This window comes from Bactrocera oleae, chromosome 2, assembly GCF_042242935.1.
Source record: "Bactrocera oleae isolate idBacOlea1 chromosome 2, idBacOlea1, whole genome shotgun sequence".
NCBI lineage: Eukaryota > Metazoa > Arthropoda > Insecta > Diptera > Tephritidae > Bactrocera > Bactrocera oleae.
The window spans coordinates 59,047,988-59,073,374 of NC_091536.1; the positions used below are offsets into that span (position 1 = coordinate 59,047,988).

The 25,387-nt window shown below is 34.9% G+C and overlaps 1 protein-coding gene across 2 annotated transcripts in view; it reads left to right on the forward strand.

Annotated features, from left to right (window-relative positions):
• Nucleotides 1-25,387, forward strand: part of Dop1R1 (Dopamine 1-like receptor 1) — a 116,133-nt gene that overhangs the window by 79,355 nt on the left and 11,391 nt on the right. For both annotated transcript variants that reach the window (XM_036378456.2, XM_036378457.2), the window contains exon 5: nucleotides 12,587-12,832. In XM_036378456.2, coding sequence (XP_036234349.1) covers nucleotides 12,587-12,832 — 246 coding nt within the window. The remainder of the gene's footprint in view (nucleotides 1-12,586; nucleotides 12,833-25,387) is intronic.

Here is a 25,387-nt window from a genome sequence, read left to right on the forward strand (position 1 = left end):
CACCTAGTTCCAATATAACACACACGTCCACAATGAGACTTTTCCTGGTGAAAGAGCCATCGAAATTACGCAAGATGGACCAAGGGTAGTAAAGCGAATATTTAGCCTTTGCTATGCTATTGTCAACATCTCCTACGCGTGGTACCCCCTGTTAGCCATGTTTGTTAGCGAACGAGGCTCTGCCAACCAGCCTAAAGGGTTGAAGTCGGGAATGCCTCAATTATCGATTTACTGAACTACTTTAATTCAGTCATATTTCTGGGTTTTGTTTTATACAACTCTGGCTTGACATAACCCCATAAAAAAAACTTCTGGCTATGTGTGCAGTTGCTCCATCTTGCTGCATCCCAACGCTATTGAAAGAAATACGTCTTCGGTGCAGTTCTGAATAAAAAAAATGATTCACCATATGTTTTCTTCAAAGAAGCAGGGTCCGACAATACACCTTAATAAAACTGCGCACCACACAGTGATTCACTCCATACGGCAATTTTGCTTGTTTACATTACCGTTTAGATCAAAACGGGCCTCATCAGACATAATCAGGCAATTTATCAAGTCCTCTCGATATCACGATTCGTGAGCCACCCTCTATTTTCATTTAGCCCCCACGTACTATACACGTCGATATGTGCGTTATCCTAACCAAATAATGGGATCTGGTATCAAAATTTCAAGTCATCGGCTCATAATATGATCAGCAATACTGAATTTACTTACAATGGGTCTAAATAATAGACACTGTCTAATTTCTTCTCTGTGTACCAGATTAAAATCAAGTTTCAGAGTTCTGGAATTTTTTTCATATTTATTCACGTTGAATAAAAACACGGATTCACTTAAAAAGAACCCAAGCCAAAACTGAACAGTAATTTATTTTAATATTTCAATGTCGATGTACACTTTTATCCATTTTTATTTATTATTTACTATACATATGCTGGAGAACTAAAAGGCAATTCAATCTTAACTTTAAATTCATCAACAGTGCGAGAGTTCTCTCAAGTAGATTTCCCCGCAGGGTATTTTCCTGCGCACACCTACACCAATGCAAGCAATTTATTTAAGTATGTGTCTCATTATTATCGGCATACGCTATTCAATGTCAAAGTTATTCGTAAATTTAATCTTAAAGTGTGCTCCTTAGGAGTGTGCGTGTGCTTTCCCGCGTTGAACACATACTTACGTGATGCATATGTGTGCGTAAACACGCATGTAGATCCGGAAATATTTCTAATGAAATTGTCAATTTGTCGCGCTTTGTTAGTTAAGTTTGCAAACTGACATGAAGGCGAAGATATAGCAACAATAAAATGGATTAACTTTGCACAACGGCAACTTTTCGAAATTGTGAACTTAGAATATTTTTTAAGAGACTAAAACGGAAATATGTCTGCGATATAAATATGTATATATACACTCGTTAAAAGAAGGATAAATGCAAAAGAAGCTCGCATATGGGTAATTGAATAAATGGAAATGCGAACTTTTAATCCTTAATTCATAGAGAAATACAAAAGAAGAAAAGAAGCTCTCTTAAATATCAATAAAGTCGCAAAATGACATTCACAGCCTTTCACTTTTCCTTCACAAAATTTATTTCTTACCACTCATTTGATCAATCTGCAATATTCGTAAGTATAACCAAGTAATTAAGGACAAGGTTCGGGTGTGGTCGGGTGTGGCCGAATATTTCATACTCTTGCAAATTGCTAGAATCATAGCCAACGAAATACCTTCAGCTGTGGACAAAACTTTCTTTTAACAATGTTGCGAAAGAATTTAATATTCATTGTGAATAGAGGTTTCAACAACTTTGTCCGATTTGGAAAATTTTTGTTAAAATGTAGCCCATACCAAAGGCACCATTCGTGAAAAGTGTTGTCCGGATACATTGATTGGCTCTTGATTTGGATACTGGAAAGTAAAAAAATCAGATGGAATTTAAAATTGGGTTATCCTAAGGCGTGGTTTTTGTCTGATTTCGCCCATTTTCGTACTGAAATGTAGAAATGACAGAATACTAAGACCTACTGCATTCGGTTGAAATCGGTTGAGTAGATCCCGAGATATGAGATAAAATTGCATGTCTCTAACGCATTTAGTTATAAATTTATCGCACTAGTAGTTTTAACAAAACTGTTATATGGGAAGTGGGCGGGGTTATAATCCGAATGCACCCATTTTCATTGGTTTATATGTTATATGTTCATTAAACTAAACTAAATTTAAACGGGCTTCTAAATTAAAATTAAAAATTTGGACCAGTCAGAAACGCTTAGAGATATAACAAGATCACATGGTATATCCGAAATGAACATATTCATCAAGATGTCAACATATGTGTCAAGGAATGAAGAAAGGGAACAAAGGAAGTAAATGCTTTATTAAACACCATGAGCATCCAAACTGCTGCTCGAATTTTCAAGCAAACCAATCAGACACCCAATTTTCGACATCTGCGTCGGTATCGAAGAGCTGCTCAGCCAAAGCGTTTCCCATCGATGAAAACAAATCAGAAATGAGTAATTGGAAAGGGCCAAGTTTGGTGAATACGGCGGGTGGGGTAGCAGCTCCCAGCCAAGTACTTTGATTTTATCCTAAATAAATTTTGCCTCTGGCCCATTCTGGTCGATCAATATTATATTATATAATTACATAATTTTCGATCAATGCATGGTTTAAATTGAACATCTATTGTCTGTGTCGCTTACTATTAACAGTTTCACCAGATTTTATAATCTCATTTTGAACCTACCAAACACAGATCATTGCCTTCTTGCCGAATCGATCTGTTTTTGCAGTCGATGTTGATGGTTGTCCAGGATTAACCCATGGTTTTCTTCGTTCAGGACTCTAAAAATAAATTCATTTCTTATCGCCAGTGACAATTCGATGCAAAACAGATTTTCTTTCGTGTCCTTGAAGGAAAATTTTACAAAAGTACCAAAAAGTACAAAAGTGTTTTGGTTTTCCCTCTTTCTTTTATTCAATTCATGTGGCACCCAATTTCTACAATTTTGGATCTTTCCCATAGCTTTCAAACTATCTGAAATTGTTTGTTGTGCAACATTTAACAAGGCTGTAATTTGCTTTTGACTCAAAGTATCATCGTCATCCAATATTGCTTGCAGTTCTACGTCTTCAAACTTTTTAGGAGGTCTTCCACGTTCTTCATTTCTCAGATCAAAACCATTATCTCTGAACCGTTAAAATTATATTTTGCAAGAAATTATATGCTTTAATTATTACTTTACCTATTTATTCAGCCGTATTCAAATGGTTCCAAACGGTTTTTTGTGCAATTTTGAGGGCCTGGACAATCGTAATCGATGTTTGAACTCGGCGATTTCCATTATTTGAAAGATTTTTCGACAATTGGCGTTCCAAAGCGTGGTGCATCTTTGACATCGAAATTACGGGAACTAAATAGGTGGCAACACCTCAAGCTGTAAAGCTGTAATTTGGGCTGTGAACTTTTGTGTTTTTATTTTACAAAATTCTTCAAGTTTAATTGATTTTTTTTACTGATTTAATACAATTTTTAGTGCTTTAACTCTGAGGTGCAAGATAAGTATTAAATGTTCTTAAGTTTTGTGAGTTATTAAAAAGTTTAAACCTTCGAATTTTTGGTGCCGAGTCAGCTTTTTGTTTCATTTTGTTTTATTTTATTCTATTTTCTCTCTTTATTTATCTCATTTACTTCGTTATTCACAGCTGTGTTGCGTGTAGCTTTTTATTTGTTCCAGTGCTTCTAAAACTGCTCGCTATATTGCTTTTTCAAACTGTCTTGGTTTTAAACTTTGATAAAAAAATTGCTATTATTTTTGCGTTTGTTCTTAATTGAATTTATTATTATTAAGATTTTATTAACACACTAATTTATTATATATCTATTAAATTTTGTTTTAATTACTCTTTTATTTGATCTTCATTCTTGTTGTTTTATTATGTCTTGTAACTTCCCCAATTGTAATATTAAAGGCGAGTCAGATCGCTATGTTTCATGCTGGCTTTGTGATGGGCTAGCCCATATTAAATGTGCTGGACTGACAGGTAGAATCTTAGATTCTATTCTCGACTGTAAGGGATTGCGTTGGTCCTGTTTAAATTGTAGATCTATTGAAATCGATCTATTTAAAGTTTATAGGGAGACACGCAATGGCTTTAACGAGATCGGTCGTGATCTTGTAACCCTCACTGAAAAATTTAGGCACTATGAAAAATTGTTCAAATCTTTTAAGTGCCTGAATGATTCTCAAATCCTCGAAACCTGCTCCTAAGCGTAAACGTCCTTCCGATGAAGTAACACTTAGTTCTTCTGTTCAGAAAAGAACGTCTCCTCCCAATGACCTAATAAATCTCTCTTCTCCTTGCCCTCAAGGTGATAAGCCGTCAACTTCCAAAGAGCTCAATTCCCCAAAAGCTCTATCTAATAGTAATAAGTGTCTCACAATTCCTGAGGCTCGCCCTAATAACTTAGTTTCATCAGTTAATAATTTGATAGTTATTCCACCTAAAAAGTCTATATATATTTCGAGACTTGCTAAAGATACCTTGGTGGAGGACATTAAGTCTTACATTTCGTCACGTTTAAAAATCGATGATATCAATATCCGTAAATTTAACTTCGATTATGATAGAAGTATATCATCGTTTAAAATAGACGTATCTCTTGAAACATTCAAAAAGATCTTAAATAGTTCATTCTGGCCACCTGGGGCTTTTGTACGCGAACTTAAACCTAAACTTAGAAGTCAAACTGAGGAAAACATTGTTAAATTACCAAAAGCAACCACCGATATAAAAAAATGATTGGTAGAAATTCGCTAAGCATTTATTATCAAAATGTTAGAGGTCTTAATACAAAATTAACCGACTTGTATTTGAACAGTTCCAATTTTAATTTCCATATAATTGGATTTACAGAAACTTGGTTAAAACCTCACATTTGTGATAGTGAGATTTTAAACAGCGAATTTTAAATATTTAGATGTGATCGACTGAACAGAATCGGTGGAGGTGTTCTATTGCCGTACATTCCTCTATCCCATCTGAAGATGTTCTTGTTTCAGGGGCCGACTCATTTGAATTTAAATGTATTAGAGTATACGTTAATAGTTGCTTTATTTATTTAACCCTATCTTATATACCACCCCATTCGGACTTATCTGTATACATGCAGCATGCTTCTTTAATAAATAGTGCTACCTCGATGGCAAATAATGCGGATTCAATAATTGTATTAGGTGATTTCAATTTACCGTGTGCTTCGTGGAAACCTTTCGATGACTATATCGTGCCGATTTGCAATCGGTCATGTTTTAATAAGTTTTTCGAAAAAGTGTCTGAGTTGGGTCTGAACCAAATTAATTTGATGCCGAATAAATTTGGTAAATGCTTAGATTTAGTATACGTTGATATCTCTTCAAAGTTCCGTTATTCAGAGAAATCCTCTTGTTCTACCAGAGGACTCATATCATCCTGCTTTGGAAATATCTGTCGAAATCTCAGGCAATGTGCGGGATAATAATCATCAAACTTCGTGCTTCTGTACTCGGCTCAACTTTGCAAAAGCTAATTTTAAAAGGTTAAATACAGAACTTTCTACAATAACATGGCCTAATTATAATGGTGACATTGAATTGAGTGTCTCTCATTTTAATAACATTATTATGAAATTATTTGAAAAGTATGTTCCAATAGTAATTGTTAATAAAAGCAAAAGTATAAGTCCGTGGTTTTCGAAAGAGTTATATAAATTGAAAACCAGAAAAACTCGAGCCTTTAAACATTTAAAAAAAACCGGTTCACTTGTCGACTATTCTAAATATTCTGTATTGCGTTGACAATATTTTGACCTAAACAAAAAACGTTATAATAATTACTTAAATAAAGTAAAAAAAAAATATTGTAAGTAATCCAAAATCGTTTTATGATTTCGTCAACTCCAAACGCAGGATTTCCAAATTTCTGTCCGCGATAAAATACAAATATATCATTTCAAGTGACAATGATATTATATCCAATATGTTTGCAGAATTTTTGAAGTCAAACTACTGTAATAATTCTTCCAAAACTTTTTCTTATCAGCACGTGCTGTGTTCGAATACTTTAATTAACGCTCCAATTATTTCTGAAGAAGACGTCCTACTTAATTTAAAAAAGTTAAAACCATTTTGAGTTACGGCCCAGACATGATACCCTCATGCTTCCTAAAAAAATAGGTCCAAATATATTTACTTGCCTTTGACAAGGATTTTTAATTCCTCTCTTAAACACGGTATATTTCCTATGGAAAGAGTCATTAATAACTCCTTTGCATAAAAGTGGATTTAGATCCAACAATGAAAACTATAGAGGTATCGCAAAACTACGAGTATCAGTTATACCTAAACTTTTTGAAGCTATCATTACTGACCATATAACCTTTTCGATTTCTCCGTTAATTTTCATCTCAGCATGGATTTCGTAAGGGAATTCGACTATAACAAACTTACTTGAATTTGTAAACCATGTATGACTGGGTTTTAGGGAAAGCTTTCGATAAAGTAAATCTCTCCTTCCTTCAATGGGTATCTTTATAATAGAACACAACGAGTGATATTTGAGGATACACCTTCAGATACAATTAATGTTTCTTCAGGTGTTCCGCAAGGTAGTCATCTTGGCCCGATTCTGTTCTTGTTGTTTATAAACGATATCTCTTCAGTAATAGAATTATCAAAAATTTTATTATACGCTGACGACATAAAGCTTTTTAAATCATACACTTCAACTGAGGAAAGGTGTCTGTTGCAAACAGACTTAAACAATTTGGTTGCATGGTGTGATAGAAATGATTTTAATTTTAGTCTTCATATTGATACCTAACGACCTAATCCATTCTGACAAATTAGAGTTTGTTCAAAAACAATTTTTACTTTTCGCCTTAGCGCATTTCCGATGGGATGCTAGGGTAAGTCTACCTCCATACACTAGTCGTTTAAAACTTATTAATCTACTTACACTTTCTAGTCGTAGGGAAATGCTTGGCATAATATTCTTTGTGAAAATTTTGAACGGAACAGTTTGCAGTTCTTTTCTTCTGTCTGAAATTAAATTTAATATCCCGGTTCGCTTTTCGAGGCAGTTTAGACCTTTACTGCCAAAATCCTGTAGATCAAATTTTGAACTAAACGAGCCATTTCGCCGTATATGTCATGATTTTAATTCTCATTCCATCACATTTGACTTATCTGACTTACTTTTCAAAATTAAAAAGACTTTATTGATTTATTTATTTATTGACACTTAAAAACTCTCTTGCCTTTTCTGACTCGGCTAATTCCGCACGTATGCGCATTGCGCCCCTCGCGTCGGTTGGGCGGGAGGAAGGTAATCGTTGGGTTATTATTATTAAATCGACGAAACCAAAATTCCACATGATTAGCGGTTACAGTATCAGGACCATAAACGCTTTCACATTTTCAGCCGCATATCTTGCGTTTTCGCTCTTATCAAAGAAAAACTGTATAATATAGCTATTTTCTCTTTGCTAGTGTCCATCTTTGACGCGCGCCCAAACAAAATTTAATCAACCAATCACAAAACAGTCAAAAAAGCTTTTTTATTACGAAATGTCATCTTTCTAATTCCATCCGGCCGAACCCGATTCGAGTTATACAACGTGAGATACAGACAAATTACGCCATCCATTGGAAAAATTATGCATTTTTTACTTTTTACTACACCTAATAAATATAATTTCACATATTTTTGGCGTTAAACTAAGGTATATCCAATATTATACGTTCGGTTAATTTTGCTTAAATATCTTATATATAACCCGATATGTACGGTATAAGGTATATATGAGATAGGTGGTTGGAAAATCTTTCTATTAGGTACCATTTTTGACATACAGACATACTATTATCAGGTAAGGATTCTCTCCTAATCTCAGTGAGCCATATGCACTGATGTTCACATTTCCGGTATCTGTGGTCTTGAATAGTTACGGTCCGATTTGGCAACTTTTGGACCTAAGATAACATATCTCAAAGGCACTATTTATGCAAAGGTTTTCCAAATATATTCATTGTTACTGGACTTGTGTAATGAAAAGAGGAAAAATCGTATGGAAATTAAAATTGTGCTAAATGCTATATAGTCGTGATTGTAGTCCGATTGCACCAATTTTCACATTGTAACATAATGTTATACACCGAATTTGGTTGAAATTGGGCGAGTGGATCCGGAGATACGTGATTTCACCTACATGTAGGAGGTGCCACGTCCGTCGTCCAATTTTGTTCACGGCTTTTATTAAGTTTTCTTGCAGCATTCGAGGTTTCCTGGCCCATTTCGCTATTGATTTATCACGCTTTAAGTAGTTTTAACAAAACCGTTATGTGGGGAGAGGGGGGGGTTATAATCTGATTTCATCTATTTTCACACTATTCACCTATAGAATAAACAAAGGTTGTATAAATTTAATTAAAATAATTTCACAAACAATTGAAAATTTCAATATATTACGAATAGAAATCACCAGGATAGGAATCGAAAACAGCACTTTGTAAAATTTATGCAATTATTTTTGTAGCTTTTCTTTTATGAAAAATTAAATTAAATTTGAGAAGAAAGAAAAATTCTATCGCATTATTTCATCGAATTAACGTTTTTGTACGCCACAAAATATGCAAATTTCCGACCGCATTCGCAAGCACGGCGTATGCTAATACTCCGAAGACTAAGACAGCGTACGTTGTCTAAATTGGAACTTGACATTCGGAAAATATTCAGTAGACATGTGAAGCGCTCATTTCGCAAGTTAAACAAAAATAACAGGCATTTTGAGCTGGTGAATATGTACAATTTAAATAATTGTGTAAGTGTGTGCATACATAGAATGTAGAAAGCAACAATAGAACAAAGTCAAAATTTAAATATGTACATACATATATACGAGTACATCATAAGTAGGTTTGTTGCCCCAGGCAGAAGTAACGAAATAATAAAATTTGAATTGGAAATGTAACGTGTGCTTGGCAATGTCTGAAACCTGCTTAACTCAAGTGTGGGTGTGTGTGCGTGCTTGTAAGCCTTATGCGTGCGGAGATGCAATTGCGCACACTTCCGTCTTTGCCTACACTCGATTGCCACTATTTTTGGCGACTGACGACTGTTTGCTTTTTTGATTGTAGCCAAACTCGTGAGCGGTTCTAGGCAATGGAGCAATCGGTAATGTTGTTGTTGTCGGTTTTTTCCATACTCTGTCTTTGCCATTTTCTAGCATCTGAAATGAATTATTACGTTTGATTTGCTTGTTTCACTAACAATCGTGCGCATGCAACCACAAAAGACACCTTGTACCGTAACAGCTGTGCAGGAACCATAAGCGATAGGGCATATTTGAATATGCGCATAAGCGTGAACATAAATTAAACGCTCACATGCTTATAGATAAGGATCCAGATATTTATTTGTTTTTGCTCATTTTCTTTTCTTTCACGCTGAACTTGTGTGCGTACAACTGACTTCTTCCAACACCGATATAATATCTTTGCGCGCGTAAAAGTATGCTAATATATGCAATATGTGTTAACACATGCGCTCTTACACCCATCTGTCGTATGCGAATTGTATCTAGGCTTGCTTCAAATCGATACTTTTCTAGAGCAACCATTTTTTATATTTAACCCTGCATTGCCCTGTACCTTTCATCATAGTCCAAAAGTAGAAGCATAATCAATTCTAACAAATAAGAAATTCTCAACATCCGTCGCGAAGCACCACCAAAACAAAGAACAAAATTTATGGAAATTGATTTTGGAATTCTCTGAATTTGGTAGACCTTTCAATTGGATAACCTCGTTTTCACTTTGTCGCATAGCTTGCTGAACATACATATGTATTCCATTAGGAGTAATGCGTGCCGGAAAATTGTCCCAATTTGTTATTATTGGATTCATTTCCAGCTCCTTAAACGATTTTTCGTGAAAGATTTGTTCTGCCGTTGTTGGCGTTGAGCTGAATTTTGTACGGATCATAGGAGCAGGGAAGACGACAAACCCAGTGGACGTCTAAAAAAGGCTGTTGAAAAAAAAACCTGGCACTCTAAAAGTATCAAAGGATACTTTTTTAAAAATAATTGGCTTTACGAACGCCCTTTACAAAGTGGATGCTGCGTAAGCTGACAATCAACTATTGATACCAAGAAATTGATGATCTAGAACAGTAGTGGAGTTATTCAATAGCATTCGATCCAAATTTTCGCTATATTTGAATTTGAATATACAATATTTCATTTCAGAGTGCCCATTAGTATCCGAGCCCATGCCTTGCTCTCTTTTCTGTAGGACTGATCTTGAGTTAAGATTCATTTTTGCCAGATATTATTTTTATTTTTACGCTATTTCAAGTAAGAAAATTATTTATAAATTGCTATTCAGCTCTTCACATACTAAATATTAACTTTACCAAAGCCGAAATTAAGTATTCTACACTCATGTCTCCCTAAGCATACAAATTACAGCCTCCTAAAGGTCTAATGACTTAGAGCAAATCATCTGTAGCGGGGGAAAGAGTAAAAAAGGACAAAAGAAAATATTAGATGAGCTTGTTCATTTCTTATTACTTTCGCGAAAGCTGATTTTGTGTTTTTGCTTGTCTCTGTTTTCGTTTCATTCTACATGAATTGCTATTGCTATTGAATCTTTACATACAACCGACAAACTCATTTTCATTAGCATTATGTGCATCATTAAACTCAAGGGACACAAAGCTAAATTACCACAAACAAAACAAAAAAAAAAAGATCCACTCAATTATTTTGAGCCGAAACGAGCCCGCAAAAATTAGTTGAAAGTGATCCAGTCCGGAATGAATTTAAATTACGTATATTAAGGTCAAAATTTACAAAATATTTTATGAATAATGGTAATCGCTCAGCGTGCTACAAGGTTTGTTTTTAATGTAGGGCGCTTCTAGCTGTGTCATGTGCCATCTGACATTTTCAGTGCAGGTTTGATGTAATTTACATTGAAAACTCTTTGAACTTTTGAGGTGTGACCTATCAGCCAAATAGTTTCATGAAATTATTTCCATAGCCAACACAGGTTCCAACAATTTAAGCAAGATTTATAGAGAAACTGGAAAAGTAGAAAGGCGACATATTTAAAGCTTTGAATAAGGTTTAAGTTGAACAATACCAGGGTTGCCTTTTTATTTCGGTATTAAAGAACAAAAACACATATTAATCATAGAAAATCGCTTTGTTGTTTTTCAAAATATTCTCCATTAAGATCTATACACTTTTGCATGCGTTTGAACCAATTTTCGAAGCACTTATGTCACTCTGATTGAGATATCCCCAAAACATGCGTTCTGAACCCATCAACCGCCTCTTCAGGTATCGAAAAACGTTGACATTTTAGTTTATCTTTTACGTACGAAAATAAAAAGAAGTCATTCGGTGCCAAGTCAAGACTATACGGCGGATGACTCATCAAATCGATGTTTTGAGTACTAAAAAATGCAGTTGCTTTAATCGATGTGTTAATGCTCGCATTGTCGTGGTGAAGAGCAATCCGTCTTCGGCGGTTGGTTTTACTGATTTCTGGAAGGACAACTGCAAAAGTTGAGTACCACTCAGAATTTACTGTTCGTCATTGCTCTATTGGTATGGTTGCAGATGTTCACTTATTCCAAAAAAAACAAGCAACCATTTGCTTGGAAGAGCTTCGTAGGCGAATAACTTTTGTTGGATTCGGCTCATCTTGAAACTCTCATAGAGACAACTGCTCCTGGTTGGGCCCAAATGCATAAAACCACGATTCATCACCCATCACAATGTCATAGAGGTGCTTTGAAGAACCGCTATCGTATTTTTTAACATTTCTCCCGACCAATCACCACAAGCCTTTTTTGAGCAATTGACAAATTATGTAGGATCCACGGTGAACAAATTTTTTTTACAATGAATTATTTATGAAATATTGATTATATGTTAGTCTTACTAATTACAACACTAGAGTCGCTAAATCCCAAAATATGTTAAATGCACACAGTTTTCATTTTTCTGAACTAGTAATATCCGTTAGTTCAATACAATTTTTTTTGGTTAGAACTCGCCGACAACGACTGTCAACTGCAGCTCATTCAAAGCTCATCAGACAATGTTTCAATAACAGAATGAATGGAAAATTCACATCTTCGCTTAGAAAATTGCTATTTTCCAATCAGAACGTGTGGTTACAGAGCAAAAAGCATTGTCATCCACGAACCCGCTGCAAAACAGCAATGCAGCAAGAAACACCACGACGACCGCAACGTCATCAGTCGGACTTTTCACTGTCACGACAATTATGCATGGACACACAATTTTCAGCAGCATGCTGAATCCCACAAAATTTGTGCACAGAGCTTAGCAACGCAAAAAAAACAACAAAAAAACAGAACTCACATACACAAATACTCCGGTTTTAGCAGTTGATTTACCTACTTAGTAAAAGTCCCCGCTTACCGACTTTATTACATACCCTGCTGTTCTGTTTGTCTGTTGGCTGCAATCTCTTTCTCTCTCTTTTGCATGTCTTTGCAGATATGGTCGCTGGGTGACACGACGAGTCGCAGTCATTACAATTGCTGCCATTTGGCTGCTGGCCGGATTTGTCTCGTTTGTGCCGATCTCGTTGGGCTTGCATCGGCCGGAGCAGCCGTTAATCGTGGAAGACAATGGTAAACGGTATCCCACCTGTGCGCTGGACCTGACGCCAACCTATGCGGTCGTATCTAGTTGTATCAGTTTCTACTTCCCATGTCTGGTTATGATTGGCATCTACTGTAGGTAAGTACACACACATATATACATATGTTATTGTAAATTTTTGTGTCGGAGGTAACCAAATGAAGGGGTTAACAGTGCCTAAGCAACTTTTTAAAAAGTTATTTATTCCCTTTATGGCATTTATTCGATTTCTAGGCTACGGTATATCTCTGCTCCCTCTCTTATCCTTCTCCATTAATTGTTGCCATCACACAAAACTTTGAGTTAATTGAACTATGCAATTTGGGTGTGTGACGACAAGATAGATGACCATTATTACTCATAGTGAGGTAGGTTGAATTTCATAGACGACTGAGTACACAAAGTTAAGCTTTCATAGATGTCGAAATAGTTTGAAAAACTAAAGGTGATATCCAAGCGAGGCCACTGAAAGCAGTCACCCTAGTCAGCAGGGTAGTTTAATGCGTATGTAACATATACAAGGTGCGTTCAAAAGTTAACAGTACAAAAGCAACAAAGTAAACTCTAGTGGCGCCATCTATATGCCGACTAGTGCGTTAGAATCTACTATCCTTTATCGAGTTGCAGTAAAAATGACATGACATTTCATCTATTGGAAGTGAAGTTATTGCATTTTAAGTGTCAGGATGTTTTTTTCATCGGTGCGAAAATGAGCTTTGAACAAAGAGCCAACATTAAATTTTGTTTTAAAATTGGTAAAACTTTTACCGAAACGTTTCAACTGATTAAACAAGTTTATGGCGATGATTACCTATCCCGTAGCAGAGTGCACGAGTGGTTTCAACGTTTTCAAAGTGGTCGTGAGGACATAAATGATGATGAACACCGAACCCGAAAATTCGCGCCTGGAGAAGTCAAAAGTGAAGACAATGCTGATTTGTTTTTATGATTCGAAGGGTATTGTCCACAAATAATTTGTTCCACCTGGCCAAAACGTTAATGCGGTAATACTGTACTAAAAAAGCTTTCGCGACGCAGTCGTCAACAAATGTATTTTTATACTTTATAGTTTAACTGGCTATATTAAGTTTGCCGCGAAGTTTGTAACATCTATAAGGAAACTATCAGCATGACGTGACCATGTCCGTCTGTTTGTATATACGCATACCACAATAGTTTTTGAGCTAACGCGAAGTTTTGCATACGTCATTTTCTGCCCAAGAAGCTGCTTATTTGTACTGAATGATCAATTTCCAGTTCTTATTATGGATGATTGTCTAAACAAATGGTAAAATCCCCGATGAAATTGTTAACATCGGACCACTATAGCAGTTAACTGGCATACAAACTGACAGAGCAACATTAAGTATTTGTATGGAAAACTTTTTTATTTGTGACGGGTATTCTAGCCTCGCTGCAACCGAAGCTAAAATTTTTCTTGTTTTTTGATATAATCAACTGATTATTTTATTCTTTTCAATAAGCTTCTAGTATTTAAATGATATTCAGTAGAGGCAGTTACTTCATCCCATTTTATTTATTTACTATTTCAAATGACCAAATGTGACTAACGGTAGGAATTTCGTGGCACATTTAACAGTTATAGAGAAGGTTGAAGTAAAATAAAGCTGAACGGATAAGTGTTTAATAAATTGATTGAATCCTTTCGGGATTTTCCATGCATTTAATAGATGGTAGATTTCGATTTTGAGGCGTAAATATATAAAGAATTGCATGATTTCTGAATAACTAAAATTCTTTTAATTTAGGCTTATTTTGGAAAATGGAACTGTTGTAAAAGCCCTAGTTACAAAATATATTATGATGCGTAAGAATCATTTAAGAACAATTTTTCCTTTAAAGTATTACCAAGGGGATTGTAGTTTAAAATTTGCTCCAAATACTAATCATTTACAACTAACAAATACTCACTAGTCGCAGGAAAATATAAGGTTTTAAACAAAGCTTCAGAACGTGTACGTTTGTAATCTTTTTTCATAATTTTCTTTGTCACTTACCGAGAAAGTGCTTTTCCTTTTTATAGTATTGTAAAATGTTGCTACACAGTATAATAGTTTTGTTCACCTAACGATTGTTTGTATCATCTAAAACTAATCGAGAGAGCTATGGGGTAATAAATATATATGTGGTGTTGTGCGGTGCGTTGCGTTCTCAATCCTAAGTAATAAATTTGTAATTAAAATGCAACTCTGTCACATATTGTAACAAGAAACAATAAAGCTTCTGCTTGTTCCCTTTGCATCGTCAATTCTCAACTAACACGGACGTATCTTTCCTCCATCCTTACATAGATATAAATTATCGGAATAATCAAATGAACTTATAACTTGAGTAGAAATTGAAAATTTGTAGACTTTCTAATTTGGTACAACGAATCGCAATAACAAGGGGCACGTGTGGTTTGAAAATTTTTAAAAATTGAGTGTAGCCCCGCCCCTAAAAGGTTTAATGTATATGTCTCCTAAACTACTACAGCTGCAATAACCCAAATCGCTCAGGACAAATCCTTTAAGAACATCTACCGACAGTGCGAAAATGGATGAAATCGAATTATAACCCCGTCCTCTCGGGTGTGGCACTGCCCACATTTATGTGAAGATGCATATCTCGAATCCTATTCGACCAATTTAATTTTTATATTACAGTGCGGAAGTAGGCTTAATCGGAGATAAAAATTAATCAGTTAAATTGTTTGAAAATAAGTTCTCAAGTATATCTGAGCAATGTCAAAAATGAATGCAATCAGCCCTTCCATTTCTCTGCCTCAATATATACTATATCATAATTACCGACTTTCCGCCTCACTTTAAATCGTTTCGGTTGGTCAAAATGTGTGATATTTTAATCAAGTTTGGTGGCCATGTTTTCTTAAAAATTATAAAATTATATTTATGGTTTGGCTATCAATATAAATGAAATCGGTGTTGGTCTAAACCTCATACCCCTAATATAATGAATTCTGATCTTTTGGTTGACGTTTATCACATCAACTCAATATATTAAATTTAGCCTCTTCGGTTGAGTTTATATCAGATATATCTCATTAGGGGATGATTTTATAATAATTTTCGCTAACGGGAAGTATACAATTTGCAATTCAAAAGTTTCAGGACTTTTATTAAAAACCCAATATTATTTGTTTGTTTTTTTTTTTTAAATTTATTTGTCGCCTTCAAAATAGTCTCCTTCCGCCTGAATACAACGTTTTGGACGTTCAAGAAGGTTATCGAATGACTTTTTTAGGTCATTTGTCAGTATAGCGTTGAGGATGGCGGTGGTCGCCTTTTGGATGGCATCAACGTCAGCATAGCGGTTTCCTTTCATGGCCAAATGTAGTTTTCCGAACAAATAAAAATCGCAGGGTGCCATATCAGGCGAATAGGGTGAATGGTTGATAATATGAATGCGATTTTTGGTCAAATTGAATGTTGAATTTTGAGGTCTTTTGTGTGGTATGCGGGACAAATTGAGCACAAACCTTTCTGAGGGCCAAATTTTCTGTCAAAATACTATAAATCCACGCTGCGGATATTGATAATTCCGATTCCATATATTTAACTGATGATTTCGGCTCTTTTTTAATGAATTCACGCACAATTTCCGTGTTTTTTTCGTTCACAACATCTTTTGGCCGGCCCGAACGTTCGTCGTCTTCCAAGTCCTCCCGCCCCTCTTGAAAACGTTTAAACCACTCGTGAATACGGCTACGGGGCAGACAATCATCGCCATAAACTTGGTAAAAGTTTTACCAAGTTTAAAACAAAACTTAATGTTGGCTCTTTGTTCGATGCTCATTTTCCGACCGACACTACAAATGTAATGTCACATGTAGCGCGCTATCTCAGCTGTTATACAAGTCAGCTGTTATATAAATTTTATACGACAACACTGAAGAATACACAATTGAGAGATAACAATTTCAGACAGATGGCGCCACTAGAAGCCGCGTTGTTTAAAAAGTCCTGGAACTTTTGAATTGTACCTTGCAATATACCTAGATATAAAACTAATTAAGTCTATGACCAACAGTGTGAGTAAATAAGATATAAATTTGATTATAAACGGAACAATGTCGAACAATGATTATTGAAATCTTTGGAAAGATTTTTTTAAATGAAATTTTTCCCACACCTGAACGGATATCCCCGGCTTTGATTCTCGCAAGTTACATGAGTATAAATGTTCGATTACACCCGAACTTAGTCCTTCCTTTCTTGTTTTCATAACATATAAGGACAGAGAGTTGGCTGCTATCAGTATGACTTTTTTTATGCTAGAAGCTAACAAAGTCCTTCATTTTTGATGAAAAAAAAGATATAATACCCTTAAAAAATACAAAATATTCCTAACAAGAACTTGATTTTGTTCGGTTAGCTTGTATGTCAGCTATATGCCGCAGTGACTCGTTCTAAACAATTTCTTCGGAGATCGCACCATTACCTTAGATAACCCAAACAAAATTGCTTGAAGATATCTGAAATGCAAAAGCTTTCCATACAAGCACTTGATTCCGATCGTTCAGTTTGTATGGCAGCTATATACTATAGTAGTCAGATATCGGCGGTTCCGACAAATGAGCAGCGTCTTACTTGTAAAGAGAAATAAACGTGTGCAGATTTTTATATCGACATCTCAAAAACTGAGGAAATAATTTGCGAATATACAGTCAAACAAACATGGCTAAATCGATGTGTCCATCTACGTATTACAAACTTCGTGGCAAACTTAATATACCATGTTCAGGGTATAAAAATATCCTTCAATAATGTCATCACTCAAATTAAAGTAGCAATTATTATATGAAAATGTCCTGCAGACACAAACTTAGCTTACTGCTTCTCCTAGTACTATCTCTTTAAATCAACCTTACCGCAGAAATGAATGTAGTCACTTTTGGAAACGTCTAATGAATCACTTCATTTTTTGGGTATTTGGTCATCCATCTCTTGTGGGCTACGTCAGATTCACAATTAAATAAATTCTAACTTGTTTAAACAGTTTACGATATACTTACATTAGCTTATAGCCGTCAACACATCCATCCATAAGTTTATTTCGAAATATTTATGTACTTACATATGTTTATGTGCGCAAATATTTATGGCATTAAAATGGGATTATATATATGCAATAATTTTAAATATACATTTAATAACTGAGTACACATGTGAGCACACACACACACATACAAACGCTCAAGGAGGCATTATGTTGTAGTGTATGGCAATAAAACGAGATTCCACACTTTTTGAGCTAATAATAATGAACAAATTATAACGATAAAAGGATATTCATTATGTAATTTGTTCTGACAGCTTTATCGAAGCACTCACATACGCACACATGTGCGGCAACAACAAATATGGTAGACACGCACGCTCTGCTGGTCATGCTAATACATCGTGTATACATATGAGTATACTTATATATATTTAGAAACATGAGTGTTTTGTTTGTGTCGAATATCCAGCCGCTCTTAATAGTACTTGGTACTTACAAGTTAAGCGCATCTTACTGTTAGCTCATTAAATGTGAGATGGAAATCCAAAGGCGCAGTAAAAACTGTACTACACACAGGCATAGATAAATTCCTAGGCATAAAAGTCCCGATATGTAATCTAAAGTATACATCATCAGTAAATAAGTAAGGAAGATATTATTCGAATAGTTAGTTAAGAATTTCTAGTTGAAATAGAGTTTGAGGGTGGTTTTTGTAACAACAGATGTATGAGGTGTGTTCAAAGGAAAATGTGAATTTTGAATTTTTTTTAAAGTACTTATTTATTCATTAATATCTGTTTAGTCCCCTTCAAAGTCCTCGTCCTCGGATATCATACTATTGTGTGCACGCTTTTTCTAAACCTTAAAGCACTTGATCCTGACTTGACCTCATCAATTGTGGCTAGTCGCTTTCTTTTCATTGGTTTCATCAGTTTTGGGAATATGAAAAAGTAGCAGGGAGTTGGGGCATGATTACGGTTTGTCTTTGGTCAAAAAATCACAAATAAGCATTGATGTGCGATCTGGTGCATTATCGTGATTCTGAATCCACGATTTGTTTTTCCACAATTCCGATCGTTTGAGCCGTATTGCTTCACGCAAACGTTGCCTAACTTCCTTGTGGTATTTCTTATTAACTGTATGACCTTTTGGCAAGAACTCATGATAGATCACGCCATTGTAATCAAAGAAACCGGTGAGCAAAACCTTCACATTTTATCAAACTTTTCGTGCCTTTTTCGATCTTGGTTTATCTGGCAGTTTCCATTCTGATGATTGGGCCTTGGTTTCGACGTCCTAACCATGTACCCACGTTTCGTCACCAGTTATGACCCGTTTGAGCAAACCCGGATCGTTATTGACGTCATTCAACAACTTCTGAGCAATACTAAGCGACATTGCTTTTGCTCAAAATTTAGCAATATATCGGAAAAAACTTCGCTGCCACACGTTTAATGCCCAAGACATTCGAAAAAATTGAATGGCATGAGCCGATATGCCAACATCCTCTGCAAGTTCCCTAATAGTGATTCGATGATATTTAAAACAATTTTGTTCACTATATTCATGTTTTCTTCGCTTGTTGACGTGGTCGTACCTCCAGGATGCTCATCATCAAAATCTTCTCGGCCTTCTGTAAAGCGCTTGTACCACTTATAAGCACTTTTTGGAGGCAAAGTGGGCTCAGCCAATGCCACAGTCAACATTTCAAGTGCCTTGGGGCACTTTATTCCATTTTTAACACAAAGTTTAATACACATTCATTGATCCATTTCTTTACAAAGTCAAAAATCGAAGAGCACACAAAAACGTGACTAATCTTTTCTGTTGTCAAAAACAATTTACTAATCGAAATTGGCACCTAATGAAAACACATGATAAACATATGTGTCCGATTATAACAAAAACAAAATATCGATAATCGAATGTACACAGCCCGCGCAAAATCCAAATTCACCTTTTCCTTTGAACACACCTCTTATGTACCTGTTTGTAGCAGAATGGCTTTTAGCCTTTTAGGACAATTGAAGTTGAATAAGAAAAGTTCCTTGGGCATATAAGAGTACTTATTTATATTTATCAACGCTTGTGGAGAAGTTATCGCACCCGATTCGTTAAGACTCAAATTATATTATAACATACATAGTTAGAAGCAAAGAGTGTGAACGCATTTGGGAAATAATGCATTGCTGCAAGATAATTATCGAGAAGATCCGATGCTTTGAAACTTTACGGACAATATGACAATTAATATTCCTTTATAAAGCGTTTTATTGATTTCTTGAAATTGATTTATTCGCGAAAATAATAATACCAGTCGTACAAGTACATTGGATCTCTTCTAGGCAAATAACTTGGCCACTTGGCATAATTGAGATATATACACCAAATTTCCTTCAGAATAAATAGATTAATAGATATTGGATTACGTTTTCTTTGGCGATCAGTGGGTCACGGTCTGTTTTATCGATCCTCAAATGCACCAAATACGCACCCATAATTACGACAGATATTAAAATTGAGAGACAAAATTGAATGTATGAATTGAATGAAGGCTAAGTAAAAGTATAAAACAATTCTTCTATTTTACTTGTAAAAGATACTAACCATATAGTATACTCATATATAAATTAAATGGAAACTATTTATAGTAGCGGTTTTATTTTGATAATTTTTCAACTGTATAAAACTAGGTTTTTTTAACGTGAAATTTTCAATGAGGCAATATATTTTTCGGAGTTACGTTAATAAACAAAATTTTCGCCTTTGGAGTGATGATAATCCACAAACCATTGTAGAGATGCCGTACATCTACAAAAATTCACTATTTAGGGTGCTCCAAGGGCACGGGGACACAAAAGACGACATGTACGTGCCATATAGCCAACGAAACAATTCAGCACGTTTAACTAACTCACTGTTTTCATCTCTAGCTAATATACAAGTATGTATATTTGCTGACATATTTGTACTAAAGTCTAGAAATTATTTTTAAATTTCTTAATGAAAAAAAAAGCATAGCATTAAATGAGCTTTGAACACAGAAGCATATATGTATGCACATATGTATATTTACATTTTTGAAAGCGCCAGTTTAGGCTAAGCATTAATACCCTCTGAGTATTGCTCACGTGCTTGCTCACTTTGTTACTGCAGTTGTTGGTAATGACATGCCGATTAATATACATCATCTTGTTACATACCCAAATAGGTCTGCGTACGCCTAAAGTCTTGACCCTAAATGCCGCAGTATATTCGCAGGCACTATTTCTAAGCGTGTGGAAAGGCACTCGTTGCTCATTCGACAAGTTCGTCCATTACACACACTATACGGGAAACACATGTTGCAGTGAGTAATAAATAGTGGTATAAGCTTTTTAGTGCTTTCTTCATTGTCTTGAGACTCCGAACGCATTACATATAATATACAACAATAAACACACTTTGATATATATTTTTATACTCTTGCTACAAGTTGCAACAGAGTATAATAGTTTTGTTCACCCCAAAACTAATAGAGTTAGATATAGAGATATACATATTTAAATGACCAGGATGAAGAGACGAGTTGCAATCCAGGTGACCGTCTGTCCGTTCATTCGTCTCAAGCTGTAGCTTGAGTAAATATTGAGATATCTTGATGAAATTTGGTACACATGTGTCTGGGCGCCAAAAACGCCATTAACCAATAAATTGCCATAACTAAGCTCTACAATAAGATACATGGCTGTTGTTTGGTACGACGAATCATATTAGAGAGGTGCATCTGCAGTTTAAAATATTTTATTAAAAGTGGGCATGGTCTCGCCGATTAATAGTTTTAATGTGTATAACTCTCAAACCGCTAAAGCTTTAATAACCAAATTCACTTAGGACTTTTAGCACCCCTATTGACGGTGTGAAAATGGGTGGAAGTGGGTGATAACCCCACCCTCTCTTCATATAACGGTTTTGTTTAAAACTACTAAATGTTCGATAACTCAGTAAATAAACAAGTCAGATAGTTTAAATTTTACACATAGGATAAAACAATTACACATACATACATAACAGTACTAACCTACTTCCCATATAACACATTAAAAAATATCGGTCAATGTGTGAGATATATACAAAATGAAATTCTTTTCTAAAAATAGCATGTCTGTTTGTCAAAAACGGATTGAATCGGCTCAATACTTCCTTTAGCCTCCATATACTCATACCTAATATAATATAAAGATTTTTGAACCAATATGTGCGTTATCTCAATGAAGATGAGAGACCATTTTTATACTCTCGCAACATGTTGCTACAGAGTATAATAGTTTTGTTCACCTAACGGTTGATTGTATCACCTAAAACTAATCGAGTTAGATATAGGGTTATGTATATATAATATAAATGATCAGGATGAAGAGACGAGTTGAAATCGGGGTGACTGTCTGTCCGTCCGTGCAAGCTGTAACTTGAGTAAAAATTGAGATATCTTTATGAAACTTTATAGACATGTTTCTTGGTACAGTAAGACGGTTGGTATTGCAGATGGGCGTAATCGGACCACTGCCACGCCCACAAAACGCCATTAATCAAAAACAAATAAATTGTCAGAACTAAGCTCCGCAATAAGATACAAGACTGTTATTTGGTACACAGGATCACATTAGGGAGGGGAATCTGCAGTTAGAACTTTTTTTTAAAAAGTGGGCGTGGTCCCGCCTCTAATAGGTTTAATATGCATATCTCCTAAACCGCTAATGCTATAACAACAAAATTCACTAGAAGCAAATGTTTTTAGCACTTCTATTGACGGTGTGAAAATAGTTGAAATCGGGTGGCAACTCCGCCCACTCCTCATATAACGGTACTGTTAAAAACTACTAAAAGCGCGATAAATCAAGCACTAAACACGCCAGAGACATTAAATTTTATCTCTGAGATGGTATAAATTGGCTTTATAGGAACCGCGTTCCAAATTAGACAGTGGGCGTGGCACAGCCCACTTTTAGGTGAAAACCCATATCTTGAGATCTGCTCAACCGATTTCAACCAAATTCGGTGCATAACGTTCTTTTCATGTTTCTATGTCATAGTGCGAAAATGGGCGAAATCGGACTACAACCACGCTTACTTCCCATGTAACATCATTTTCAATTCCATCTGATTCTTTCACTTTCCACTATGCAAATCAGGTAACAATCATTATATCGGGGTAAAACTTTGCGTAAATAATGCAATTAAAGTATGCCACCTTGCGGCCAAAAATTGTCTAAATCGAACCAAAACTGTTCAAACCCCTAAGTACTAAATATGAGGACCCCAGTGCCTATAGTTGACCTTCTACCGAAAATATCAGTCAATCCACAAAGAAATCTCAAACGAGTATACCATTTGACTTTGCGAGAGTATAAAATGTTCGGTTACATCCGAACTTAGCCCTTCCTTACTTGTTTATATATAAAATTGCTTCAAAATATGCTCTCGAGTATAGCTGAGCAATGTCAATATTAATATATTTCTCTATCCCCAATATATATATGATTTCCGTCTTTCCACCTGACTTTACACCGTTCCGGTTGATCAACGTGATATTTTAACGAAATTAAGTGGAAAAGATTTCTTAAAAATTATGTGGTTTGACGCTGAATTAGAATAAAATTAGTATATACTAAGTCTAAACCTCACACCTTCATATAATGAATTCCGATTCTCTGGTTGACGTTTGCTAACCTAAGCTTATAATATAAAATTTAGCCACTTTGGTGGAGGTAATATTACATTCATACTTATGTATATCTCACTTCAAGCAATAAAACTGAGACTAAGTTTATGGCCTTTAATATAAGTCAAGAAGATACCAAATTTGATTGTAATTTAATCACGATATCATTTAATAATAGATGTTTAATCAACATTTTTTAATATACGGTTTGGAGGAATTTTCTGGTCTTTGATTTTCCCAGCTCACATGTACTACTTATGGTATAATTTTTTTCGTCAATTTGATAATTTAATGAAATTAAATGGACAGTTTTTCTTAAAAATAATGTATATCGCTGCATATGAATGAAATTGGTCTAGACTTTGTTTAAACCTTATAACCCTAATATACTGATTTCCGCTCCTCTGTTACAACAGCAACCTCATATACCCCACATATTAAATCTAACCCATTTGGTTCAGTTTATATCACATATACCATGTTTGAGTTAAATAGCTTCTTTTTATAAAAGTTAACATTTCGGCGAAAAAAATAGTATTGACACAAAATAAATCTATGATCAATAACATAAGTTAATAAGATACCAAAAAATAATCGAGTAATGAATGTTGAATTCTTTCGCAACATTTTCATACTTTCGCAACATGTTGCAACAGAGTATAGCTTTGTTCACCAAAGAGTTGTTTGCATCACCTAAAGTGATAGATATAGATTTCTATATACATATATTTCTTCTAATATTTGGTGATAATCAGTGGTTAGGTATATTTTCTCAGCCATCATGTTGAACTTATTATAAAATATACTAGTCAACAATGCTAAAAAAGTTTCTTAGAGTGCTGGACTTTGTATAGAGCAAAAAAATCTTTCTAGAAAAAATTGCATGAAATAAATATAAGTAAGGACTAAAGACCCTTTTTATGTGGTTATAGATAAACTGCGACCATCGGTTTACATGCTACTGTCTATTATTTCAGTTTTGCGACACATTTTAATATGAAGGTCATGAGGTGAACTGTAAACTCAAGAAAATTACATTTTTACCTAGCGCCGTTGGCAGCTTATGAAAGGTTTAGATATTAAGACAGAAAGAAGAAAATACCTGCTCTACATATGTGTATACCATACTTAATTATATGTAAGTTATTGTTAATTTAGCCTTCATGTAACAAAAGTAATTTACGGAGGGATTTTCCGAGAAATTAATTTCAGTACAATGAAATAAACTACTAATTTCTAAAATATAAATGTAACTAAATATTATGTATTATTATATTAGTGAATAGCTAAGTAATATATAGGTCTACAAATGTACGTAAGCTGTACCAACATGTTGCAAGAGTATAATAAATATCAGTACACTGTGTTTGTAGTTTCAGTTTCACTAGATGTCTTTACAAGCAAAGTGCTTTATTCAAACTAATTTTAGTGTATTAAACAGAACAGTGTATAGTGACGAGCAATAGCATAGCAAGGACTTACAAGAAATTACAGTGAAAGAGAGCAGCACCTAGGATCCAACTTTTAACACCCGGACGGACTGAATTATACAATATAAGTATTATCTATAAGTATTTTATATATTAATCCATTTATTATTAATTAATTATGCCTAGATTAAGTAGAAAATATATATTACTAAGTCGTCTTCAGAATAAAAGACGTATGAGAGTTCTTCGTGCAAACTCTTTATATAGAGATAGTGAGCAGTCACAAAATACTGTAAGTCACGCTAATCGTAGATTAGATTCCGATGTACGTCTGTCCGAACAAATTATCAATACAAATCAACATAGAACAAGGCGGCAAAATCCCCAAATTCGCTCTGAAGAGCAAATAAGAGATACTCGAGGTCATAGGTCTCGGCGTGAAGACCCCGAGGTTCGATCTGTTGAGCAAGTTGCAAATACTGTTCAACATGGAACAAGGCA